Source organism: Saccopteryx bilineata, chromosome 9 (genome assembly GCF_036850765.1).
Source record: "Saccopteryx bilineata isolate mSacBil1 chromosome 9, mSacBil1_pri_phased_curated, whole genome shotgun sequence".
Lineage (NCBI taxonomy): Eukaryota > Metazoa > Chordata > Mammalia > Chiroptera > Emballonuridae > Saccopteryx > Saccopteryx bilineata.
The window spans coordinates 9,851,688-9,863,864 of NC_089498.1; the positions used below are offsets into that span (position 1 = coordinate 9,851,688).

Genomic DNA, 12,177 nt, shown 5'->3' on the forward strand with positions numbered 1-12,177 from the left:
ACTGCTGATGTCCCTTCTAGACTGCCCATTCTCCCTGCCTCCAAAGTGCTGTCCAGAATTCGCCTGCTTCCTCATTGCCACCATTGTCCTTCGCTAGACCCCACAGCCAGCCCTCGCCTCTTGTCCCTGTCTCCATCCATTGCTAGAGGATCCTTGTAATAGCAGATCTCAGAACCTGCCACTCCCTGGCCTCTCCCTTCAGACTCTGCCTTTCTGTCCCTCAGACTCACCAAGCTGGCTGCCGCTGCAGAGCCTTTGCCCGGCTGTCTCCTCTGCGGGGCGGTTCTTTTTTTAAGGTTTTATTGATTTTACAGAGTGGCAGGGGCAGGGGGAGTGAGAAGTAGTTGCTTCACTTTTGTTCACTGCATGCTTGTTGCTGTCGCATGTGCCTTGGCCGGGCAAGCCCAGGAAATTGAAACGGCGACCTCAACGTTCCAGACAACGCTCTGGCCACTGTGCCACCACAGGCCAGACTCTGCCAGGCTGGCTCTGTCCTGACCCTCAGTGTCTCCTCATGTGCCACCTTCTCCCCCCACCTGCCAGCAGCCTTCCTTGACCACCCGTCTGTCTCCTGCCTTCTGTTTATTCCCGTCTGGACTCCCGACAACGGCGGCAACATCTCCTTCACACACTCCGCGTCTGCTGTCTGTGGGTCCCCACTGGGCTCCGGGCTGCACGGGACGGGCTGTTGTCTGTGTGGTCACTGTCATCCCGCGCTGGCCCGTGGCAGGCACTCCTTGCGCGCTAGAATGGATGGGTGTGGCCCCGCTGTGGGCTGTGTAGGGACATGGGAGGAGATGACATAGCCTGTGCCTCGCCCAGAGGGAAAGGGGACCTGATCTCATTGGGACTGCTCAGAGGCAGGCACCTACATGGTCACTAGGTGGATGTTGGCAGTTGACAGGTGGCAGCAAAGATAGGAGGGGAGCCTGATCTGTGCTGGCGCAGTGGACTAGGGGTCGTGGACCTTGAATGCTGAGGCCGCTGGTTCAGATGCCCTGGGTCTGCCTGGTAGAGGCACACACAGCAACTACGGGTTGAAGCTTCCTGCTCCTCCCCGCACCCCCGCCTTTCTCTCTCCCTAAAATCAATAAATTAAATCTTTAAGAAAAAGGGTCTGTGGGGAAGGGGACCCTGGGGTCAGGCTGCCAGAGTTTGAACCCTGCCCCTACCCCTTCCTCACTTTGTGACGTGGACAAGTCACGTCACCTCTCCGAGCTTCAGCTTCGTCATTTATACAACCAGATTACTCACAGGACCGACCTTGAGGGCGTGTGTTAGGATTAAATGAGCTAATGCAACGCCTGGCGCAGAGACACCTGAAGGGTGAGAAAGGACAGGTGGCAGCAAGTTCCCGGGTGAGGCCCACCCAGCAGAGGGCAGAGCAGAGAGGGCAGTGCACGAGGGTGGGCAGTAAAGGCGCTCCTGGTCTTCTCTGCTGCAGGGGACATCATCTGCCCTAGTCGCTGCCCTGCCGTGGCAGCTGAGAGCCTGAGACAAGGCCCTTCCCAGCTCTGAGCCCGTTTCCTTTGTGAAATAGGAGAAGGGAAAGCCCAGGGCTGCTGTGAGCATCTGGGCAACCTGAATGGGACAGAACCTGGGAAAGGCCTGGGCGGGGCTTTCTAGCAAATTCCTGGGGCTTTGGGCTGGAATTGTTGGGATGCCTGCAGCCAGCCCGCCAGGCCACTGTCCCGCCCAGTCCATTCTCCGCCTGGGCCAGCTTTCAAAGGCTTGGGGGAAAGACCAGCATTCTTGTTCAAGGGGAAAGAAACATGAGGCCTGAGCAGGAATGAAGCCAGCATCCCTCGGGGGCCCGCTCACCTGCCAAGACCTGGCAGGACCGGGGTCCTGGGAGCCATGGGGGCCTGCTGGATCCTAGGTCTGTGGGGCCTGGGGAAGGCCGCAGAGCTGTCCTTGTGTTCTGGGGAACTGCCGAGGGCCCCCAGGGGAAAGAAGTGGGCCCTTTGTCCAAATCCTTACCAGTCCTAATCCTCTCAACGCCCCAACCTGGTCCTCCCCACCTGAGGCAGCAGCTTCCTCCAGTCACCCGCCCCAGCTTGGGCCATCTTTGAGCTTCTCTGGGTTGGAGTGGGACCAGGGCATCTTTATTAGCCGCTCTTACGTGATGTCCAAGAACAGACACCACAGGTGCAACCTCCTGCCTGTAGTCTGGTCCCTGTCTCACCTTGCAGCCAGTGTGGGGGAGGTGAACTGTCTGATGGTTCACCCCCTAGCTCTGAGGCCCATGCGCTGGTTCAAACCCCAGCTCCCCCACTTCATGGCTCTGTGACCCACGGCAGGTTGCTTAAGCTCTCTGAACCTGTTCCCTCACCTGAACACCATCAACGATGGAACAGGAGTTGCCTGATAGAAGCATGGTGAGAAGTCGGTCAGATCAGCACATAAACTGCTCAGCAGTGCCTGACGCAGAGTAAGCCCTGGATGACTGGGGGCAGCTGGCTCTTCTGGGGACTCCTCAGGGGCCAGCATTTGGTGATGCCGAGCACCTTTAGGCCCGAAGCAGAAGAAAATAATTGGTGGATTAACTGATGCTTTCATACAGCCGCTTCTGGGGGAATACTTGGTGTGGCTTTTCCCTCTCCCTGTCCCCACGCGCACATGCATGCACACCCACGTACAGGAAATAGAGAGCAGGTGGTAGGGAGCATCGCTCTAGGCGGGCCTGCACTCTCCACTCATTCATACAGCACATCTTTACCGAGACTATCTCTGTGGGTACTGAGGGGACCGTGATGCATAAGGTGTGGCCTCTGTCCTCCCAGGCCAGGCACCTATGGTGACAGATGTACAGAACCCTAAGGGTGGCCCCGACCCCAGAGAGGGCTCAGGGAAGGTTTCTTGGAAGTGATGTCCCAGATGCGACTTGGAGGATGCGTGAGAGAGCCCGGAGAGGGCGGAGCGAGGGCGGCTGGGGGCAGGGGAGGCTGAGGGGTCGGCCAGCCCCCAGAGCTGTGGAAGCCAGTGAGGAAGCTGGATTTTCTCTTGAGGGCAGGGGGAACCACATTGAGGCTCTGGTGGGGACTCCTATTGGGTCCCTAAGACTCGCTGTCTTGTCTATTGTCCATTCTTGGGTGTCACAGTGGAGGGGGAGCTGGGAAGCAGCTGGAACTGTAGCAATGTCCCCCTCCCACCCCCACCCTACCCCCAGGGTCTCGGCAGCAGCTGCTCAGAAGTAAGCCCGGAGCGAGCGCAGCCTCCCCAGACTCTGCCTGGAGCTGCTGTGGTCACGTCAGGGTCTTATCCATCAAATTACCACCACAGCATTACGTGGGTTAGCATCTGTTTCCAGTCCTGGAAACCCGAGGAACCTCTGGGAAAGGCAGGAGACGCCAGGCGATCCTTGAGAGGTGCTAGGAGTTTGGGTTTGGGGTTCGACCTGAGAGTGACGGGCCGTGTCTGGAATGCAGACAGGGTGCCGGGCTCCTCGGACGGAGAAGCGGGCGTGGGGGCTCCTCTGAGTGCCGAGTGTCGGGGGACAGAGGAGTTTGGGTTTGGGGTTCGACCTGACAGTGACAGGCCGTGTCTGGAATGCAGACAGGGTGCCGGGCTCCTCGGACGGAGAAGCGGGCACGGGGGCTCCTCTGAGTGCCGAGTGTCGGGGGACAGAGGAGTTTGGGTTTGGGGTTCGACCTGACAGTGACAGGCCGTGTCTGGAATGCAGACAGGGTGCCGGGCTCGTCAGACGGAGAAGCGGGCATGGGGGCTACTCTGAGGAGGGCCGGGTGTCGGGGGACAGAGGAGTGTCCCGAGGAGGTGCCCTCCCCATGGGCAGTGCTGGCGGTGGAAACAGAGCTCAGGACTAGGGAGGGCCTTCACATCGGCTTGGGACAGGCGAGACCCTCAGCTGGGTCTTGGAGCTGTGCTGGGGAGGGTATGCCAGGCAGGAAATCAACCAGGAAAGGCTCACACGGAGGTGGGCAATTCTGGGGTAAAGTAACCAGGACTGTCTGGGGGACAGCAGAGCCCTTTCCCACCTGCCTGATTCCAGCCTTCATTCTCCCCTTCCGCTCCCCTCCCGGGTCCCTCCTGAACTGCCAAGAGGGTAGGGCCGTGGACCTCTGGGGTTGTAATGGAAACTAGAGGCTCCTGGAAAGCCCTGGGTCTGCCGACAATGGGCAAGAAGCCCAGGACTTGTCAGCTGCTCTTCCCTTTCCAAGGCTGACGACCCCAAACTGAGAGCAAACACTAAGTGTGGGTGTTGTGGCTAGCTGGTTAGCGCACAGGAGTGAGGGTTCAAGTCCACATGGCTCTGGGCCTCGCCCTGGGCTGCTATCCTGGACATTACGGCCTCCTGACACTAGGTGCTGGGTGACAGGGTATCGCCCCATGAATGGAGAGACAACTCTAGGCAAAGGAGACACTGCAGAAAGAGCCCCAGCTTTGAAGTCAGCTAGGCTTAGTTTAGAATCGAGACTGTGCCATCCCAGATGGGAGGCCTTAAGCAAATCACCTAACCTTGCTCAGCCTATCTCGACTCTAAAAGGAGAATCACATGTCCCAGCTATAGGGACGGCGGTGCAGTCACTGTTATCAGGGTCTCCTTTTACCGTTAGTTGGTGCTCCTGGTCCTACAGCACCCCAGGCCCTGTCTGCACCACTTCCCCTGGGAAGGTGGTCTAAGGCTCCGGCCTACATGCTCCTCCCCCAGTACAGGTGTGTGGCTGAGTGGAGGGAGAGTCAGCAGGGCCACAAGGGGAGGGGGTAGGGGGTGACCATCTGGGTTGGGAGGGGCTCGGAGACCAGTGCCTCCCAGTCTTTTCCTTCCTCAGTGCCTGCCTTCCTGCCAGCTTAGACGCCCTGGAATATTTCTGGTGGGGTAAAAGCTCCTCAGGAAAGCGGTACCTGGATGATGGTGGGCTATTGGAGGACAGGGGTCTGGATGGTCTTATGAGCACCACCACCCCTAACTCCAGGAATAGGGGGCTGGCAGCAGCAGCCCTCCACTGCAGGGATTCAGGCTGCCATCTCCATAGCAACAGGTATCCCCAGCCAAGGGACTGATCTCTTAAAGGCACAGTGCAAGGAACCAGCCTACTGCTGCTAGGAGTGGGGTTGGGATTGTGGGGTCCATGCCTCCATTTGACTCACCCCCCTTCTTCCTTCCACAATTTGTTTGGGGGGCAGACAGGAGAGCAAGGCATCCTACGGGACTGAACTTGTATCCACTGTATGTTCCTCAGGGAGCAAATGGGACTACGTGGCTGATTTGGGCCTGCCCTTCACGATCTTAACTGGTCGGAGCCCGTTTCCTCCTGAGAGCCACAAGGGTCAGAGTAGAAGGCAGTGCTCTAAATAGAGTATTAGGGCCACAAGAGCTGTTTACAGATAAGGAAAACTGAGTTCTCCCAAAAGGGGGGCAGAGGGTGCTAAGGACAAAGCTGGGTTGAAATCGAGATCTCAGCCAGCTTGGAACCCCAGGGCCTCTACCTACACGTCATCCAGGGAGCTTTCCTAACTCTACTCACCCCTACCTTCGAAGTTCATACCATCACCATCTATTACCCACACGAACTACTCAGTTTTGTTTTTTTACTTTAATAATTTTATAAAGAAACTTTATAACCTGCTATAAGTGAGTCATTACCAGTAAAAATATATAAGAAACTGTGCAATGGTATTCAAGTCTAGCTAGACTGTATTGTCCCCTGAAGCTCTGAGCTTCCTGCCTTCTCTTTGTTAATAAGGAAGGTAGAGGCAGTCAAGACACGCTAGCACCAAACGAAGACTGCCTCCTAGGCACTAGCCTGTGGAACTGAGAGACCGCTGCCTCACACCCTTCCCACTGTGACTCGAGGCTGTGTCAGTTGCGTGACCCCACAAATGCTTCCCCGAGTCCCACAGTCCCAGGAACACGGGCCTAGAACAGCTGCTTACCTCCTGCAAGGTGTCCGAGTCCGCTGCGCTCACAGGGAACGGGCAGGGGCCCAGGGGACACAGAGGCTGCTCCTGCGCACCTGGCAGCCAGCGCGGTCTCCCTCACCAGCCACAGGCCTGCCTGCCTGCCAGGCGTGTAGCTATGGATCAGTGAAGGCGCTGCTGCCACATGGCGGGCATGGTTCTCTTTGAGGTGCTTGGGGGACAGGCTACTCCCACTTTGTAGATGAAGAAACGGAGGCACAGAGAGGTAGATCAGAGACCCACGGTGTGGCGCCTGGCAGAGCCAGGCCTTGGACCTCGGCTCTAGGCTGGGCAGGCTACAACAGCACAGGGCAGGAGGACCAGGGCAGTGTACGCTCTGGCTGTACCGTCAGGGTGTAGACAGTCAAGGCCTGCAGCGACAGGGTGCTGCGGGAGGTGGCTGGGAGGTGGCTACAGCTGGGGCAGTAGGAAGTAGAGTCACCTTCCTCCCAGGGGTCAGTGTTTTGAGGGGCTAGGAGAGGAGGGACAGGGAAGGGGCGCCCAGGCCTCAGCCTTGCTGAGTGCCCACTGACCTCCCTGCAGCAATACTTCATCCTCCTCATCATCACGGACGGCGTCATCAGTGACATGGAGGAGACACGGCACGCCGTGGTGCAGGCTTCCAAGCTGCCCATGTCCATCATCATTGTGGGCGTGGGCAACGCCGACTTCGCAGCCATGGAGTTCCTGGACGGGGACAGCCGCACGCTGCGCTCCCACACTGGGGAGGAGGCAGCCCGAGATATCGTGCAGTTCGTGCCCTTTCGAGAGTTCCGCAACGTGAGTGTGGGCCTGGGCTGGGGAATGGGCGTTACGGGGCCCTGAGAGCCACAGTAATAACCAGGGATGAAGGTCCTGGGATTGTCTGCCCAGCCCTAGGCCCCTCTTCCCTCTGCTCCATTGAGTGTGCACTTCCTGAGGGCCCGGCGCCAGGCCCCGCCCCTGCCCCCAGAAGAGACCATGTGGCTGTGAGCACTTGCTTCAGCAGGCTGACGGACCACTGGAGGGTGCCCAGTCCAGGTCGAGGCTCCAGGCAGGGTTTCCTGGGGGACCTGCTCTAACCGACTGGAAGTCAGTTCTCTGTGCAAGGCAAAGGTTTCCGGAGAGAGGGACTAGAGCAAAGGCCTAGAAGTGAGAGGCTTGCCTCATGATCACCCCTCAGCCAGCTTCCCCTCCTCGCTTCCCAGATGGAAAACCAGGATGATTGCAGGGTGGCCTCCGGTCCCATATGCAGGCGACCACAGGCCTGCCCACAGGAGGCTGTGGCTGGCTTCCTGGTTGCTGCCCTGGTAGCTGGGCCCATGAGGAGCCCAAAGGGAGACCAGCCTCAGATGCCAGCCTGGGCCGCACAGAGTGGCCCTGGACAAACCCTTCACCACAGTACACCTCAGTGCTGTCGGCCAGGGCCCCTCCCTCCAGGTGCTGTGGCTCAGCACGTCCCAGCAGGAGCTGACCACTCTTGTTTTGTACCCAGTGGCCTCACATATCAAACCAGTACCCTGTGGGTTTGCCTGAGATGGTTCAGTCCCTTCCTCTGAAGCAGGAGCTTTCTGAGGACAAATGCTGGGCACCGGCCACCATTCAGGCACGCCGACACTGAGCACTCCCTGTGCCTGGCCTGTGGCTAGGCGTTCAGCGGCGAGCCAGACTGGCACAGCCTGTTTACACCAGCCCAGAAGATGCTCAGGAAACGCTTTGCCAGATGAGTAGGCTGTGCAGCTGCTTCCCAACGGCTCTTGCCCTGGAAAGCCTCTCAAAGACACCTTCTTCCCAAAAGGTTACTCCCAGGCATCCCTACTGCTCAGCGGCACAGACTTAACCTGAAGGGAGGCGCTGCTCACGGTGGCGTCTCAGGCCTGGGTGGGGATGCAAGACGTCGTTTTAGACAGCCCTGGCCTCAGCCTGCTAGACACCTTGTGGAGCAGCTCTCGGGATGGTGCCCCTCACAACTTCTGCTCAGTAACCCTTATTTTCTCCTCTCTAAACCCCACTCCCCACCCTGCAGGCAGCAAAAGAGACCTTGGCCAAAGCTGTGCTGGCGGAGTTGCCCCAACAAGTCGTGCAGTATTTCAAGCACAAAAACCTGCCCCCCACCCACTCCGAGCCCGCCTGAGCGCCAGCTCGCCCCACTGCAGCATGCCGGCTGGGCCCCCACCCCCAACACGCACGCGCGCCCTGCTTCCTTATGGGTGGCCTTTCTTTTTTTTTAAACCAATCAACATGTTTATTTTTTACAATCGGACCTCTACCCCCAACCTCCCCCAGCCCAGCTGGGCTTCATTTGTTGGAGTCGACTGAGGATGCTTCCTGGCCAAACCGGCTTCCTGCCCCCTCTCCCCACCCCTCTTAAGTATTGAATGTACTTTGTATAATTTTCGTGGAATTATTACTGTTATTAAAGAGAATAAAATTTTTACAATCAGAACTAGCTGCCGCCTGGGAGAGGAATGTGTCCGCGGTGCACACCCTGTCGCAGCCCGACCCTCGTTCACGCCGTTACCGCTGTGACCGTGCTGTCTGTCATACTCAGGGCAGTACGGAGTCTCAGACATGCCGTGTCGGCTCCTTCCTCAGCCGGACCCGTGGACTCGCTGGTCTGGGAGATGAACAGGAAAGCCCCTGTCCCCAAGCAAGCCTGTGAGGTCAGTGTCATCACGTCTGTCTGGGGACCTGCCTTCCACACGAAGGGCAATCCTTCCGTCACACTGGCACACACCTGGCACAGTGTGCACGTCTATACTTGTGGATGAGCAGGATGCCCGGCCGGCCTCCACTTTTCTGGCCCCTGCAGAGCTCACACCAGTGTTTCTGGAGTCCCCACGTGTGGGCCCTGCCAACATCACATGTCACCACCCCTTCTTCCTCTTGGTCCACAGTCCTGTGTCCCCCCACTCCCCTGACACACACACAGGACAGCAGTCCCTGCTACCCATGCACGGCCCCTCCCGGTCCCCCGGACACCGGGGTCTGCCCTGTGGTCTGCAGTGTGTGACATGCTCTCTGGCTTCGGGTGCCGACAGGGCTGCTCCTGCCCCTGCTGACAGCACCACAGGTTGTCACTGTGTGCCCCGCTCTGGGCTCAGGCCCAGCTTCACGAAACCATCCAAGAGGCCATTCTCTGAAACACCAGCCTCCCCAGTGCCCTTCCCTCCCCAGCACATTTCTCTCGTCCACCTGTCTTTGGGAGCACCAGCCACCCCTCGCCACCGGCTTGCGTATAAACAACCACAACTGACATTTCTATTGAGCACTGTTTCCTGCTTCACGTTTAAGTGCTTTACAGGCACACCCATGATAAACCCTTCCAACTGCCTGTCTACGACCATTACTGCAGAGAACAGAAACAGGCAGGGAAGCCAATGGAATCTTTCAGAGGCAGGGCCAGGCCTTCGATCTGGTCTGGCAGACGCTGGGGCCCACACTTGTCTGCTGCACTGAACAGCCTCCCTCAGCCCTACAAGGATCTTCTGCTCAAACTGGTCATGAGTCTGTCCTCCCTCTCTAACACTGGAAGCCACTCACCCTGACCTCCTCTCCAGGAGGTCACCACCTGCTATACCGTGGGCGGTGCACCAGGCAGGTTCCTACCTCTAGGTGCCTGGTAACCTCGGGAGCCAGTGTTGACCTGGTGGGAGCGAGTGAGGGACATCTTCACTCCTTTTTCCCCATTCCAAGCTTTCAATGTGTCTGCTGATTCTGTGCCCATCAAACGTCAGCTGACGTTCACTTCTGAGAGGGCTGCAGGACTGCTGGAGCTCTGGTTCCCCAAGGACCTCTGGGAAATCACACAAAGGTCTCTTTTTTGTTTTTCTGGAGGGGCTTAAGATGACAGCTGAGCCATATACCCACGGCTAGGACACCCGAGCCAAGGAACCGCGTGTGCCTGAGCAATTAACATTTAGCTAAGACAGCAGCACACACAAGCTGGTGGATGGAGCTCTGGCGACCAGATCTGACCCTTCCTCCTGCCCGTGTTCTAGCTACAACTGAGGAACGTCAGCAGGACGGATGCACATGCCATCAGTCACCACTACCGGAAGCTCTACATACCCCTTCTAGAAGCGGGGGCAGTAACAGTGCTGACAAGGACGGCTGCTGCTATTTACCGAGCACGGGGCTGGACACCGCGCCAAGCAGCTACCCTGGGTTACCTTTCTCCCTCGCCAGGACGCTGGTGTCGTTGCTCTTGTTTACTGAGGAGGAAACTGAGGCCCAGGATGGTTAGGACCTTGCCCAAGTGACCCAGCACGGAAGTGTCTGGCTCCCAAGCTTGCAGCCACTACAGTATAATCACAATGGCTTGAGCCATGCCCCGTGCCCAGAGAAGCAAGGGAAGCATCGTGGGGAAAGGACGCTTCTCTCCTGGCTGGAAAGGAGGCAGCCATAAAGGAGGCACCTTGGAGGTGGACAGAGAGAGAAACTGGAGGGACAAGCCTGAGCCACCCCGAGTGAGAAGCCTGACTTTCAGGCGAGATGCTCCTGAAAGGAGCTCCAGCACCCTCCACCCTGGACTGAAGAGCCAGCTGGGTCGCCTCCCAGGTCCTGGGGCAGCACACAAAACCAGGCCACCAGCCACCTCATCAGGTCCGGCCACCCCAGCGTCCTGCTCTTCCCAAGTGGGAACGGAGGCTTCGACTTTTCCGCTCCCATCCTCCCGCACCCTCAGGTGGGCGACGGGGCTGGAGGCGGGCGGCGATCAGGAAGTGGTCAAGAACGCACTCTACGGCACAGACTCGATCATCCAAACAGAGACGGCAGCAGGGCTCCTCAGAGACAAGCTTTCTCCCTCGCACCGTTCAAGAGTTGTGAGGGTATGACCGCTTGGGACAAGGATCCCAGCTCAAAGCTTGTTTTCACCCTCACTACCTCGTTATAAAACCCGTTATCTAGCAAGGCGGGCGCGCTGCACTTTATGGTTGGAAGTGTTTCCTATTCTTTGGGTCTGAACCACATGGTCTACACTGGATGCTTTCCAAGGCTGCTTCCTCTACAGGACAGACCAGGTCCTGCTTTGCTGTTCATGGTTTCTACAAACCTGTGTTTCAGTTACAACGCTCTACACTGACAGGTACAACGGAATACAATGAGACAACCACCCGTGATTCTCAATCTCACCTGAGACACCCTGAGCAGAAACCTCAGCCTGAAGAGCCTCAGCCTTCGACACAATCTAGCCGTTACAGCAGCTGGGGAGGGAGTAGGGAGCACAGATTCCACACAGGAAAGGCAAGATCTTATTATTATCAGCCTTCAAATTAAATGTTCTAAATTCCTGCAAGTCTTTGTCAACTTCTTCCAACATCAACAGAGGCCTTGAATATAGTAATGGCCTCTTAAAAAGTCAAACCACACAAAGAGGGTGACTCTGATTCCTTGGTCTGCCTCCTACAATGATCTGAGGCTGCTCTGGGGACGTTCTGTATCAAGGACAGCACAATCGCAGAAGCAATGAAGCAGAGGCAGGACGTGCCTACGCGGTTTCACCTAAACGTCGTTTGTTAGAATGGAGCGACGCGCCTGTACTGACAGCCAGGAGCAATTAGCACAGAGTCGTTCTGAAAAGGAGGAAGACTCACGAGGCAGCAGTTACGGGTTAAGGGAAGTCACCATCTGCCGATGGGCACCAGAATGTCACTGCACTGGAAGAGGAGGAGGAGTGGGTTGGATGAGATCCAGGGCCTCTGCCCACATTAGAACTGAGCAGCCTCTCTGCTGCCAGCATCAGTGTCAACACGTTCTGTGTGTCTCTCTCCGTCTCAGACCGGAGGAGGCAGAAACTGACACAGGAACCCAGGGGAAGAAAGAACCACACAGGCCCCTTCTGAAGCAGGGGGACCAACAGCTTTTTTAAGCCCATGACCACTTCTGTCCTTGAGGCCTCCTGGCTCTGTCTTCTATCCCTGCCTACCTGCCTGAGACCCAGGGGCGGACAGGACCTCCAGGCTGTGTCCAGGCTGTTCAGCCTCGGAGTTGCTGTGTGGGAAGGGAGAGTAGGCGGCAGCAGATAAGAGGAGCAAAGGCCTAGGGCAGCCCCCTTCAGCTAGAAACTGCTTCCTAGCTGGAAGCCACAACTACAAAGGTGTCAACCAGAGAGGGGCCTTGACAAAGTAGAGTATAACCAGAATCCGCAGGTATGTCCCACTGATTTGCAATACTAGGAACCCAAGGAGCTACCAAAAGGAAGTCATCTCGTCCACGTACCGACTAGCACTTCTCATTTCCGGCTATGGGGACACACGGTCCATGCTCACTTCTCTA

At 57.5% G+C, this 12,177-nt stretch overlaps 1 protein-coding gene across 1 annotated transcript in view; it reads left to right on the forward strand.

Annotated features, from left to right (window-relative positions):
* Window positions 1-8,347, forward strand: part of CPNE2 (copine 2) — a 41,829-nt gene extending 33,482 nt beyond the window's left edge. Inside the window, exons 15-16 of the mRNA XM_066243620.1 lie at window positions 6,463-6,699; window positions 7,925-8,347. Coding sequence (XP_066099717.1) covers window positions 6,463-6,699; window positions 7,925-8,032 — 345 coding nt within the window. The 3' untranslated portion in view covers window positions 8,033-8,347. The remainder of the gene's footprint in view (window positions 1-6,462; window positions 6,700-7,924) is intronic.
* The last annotated feature ends 3,830 nt before the right edge of the window (window positions 8,348-12,177 follow it).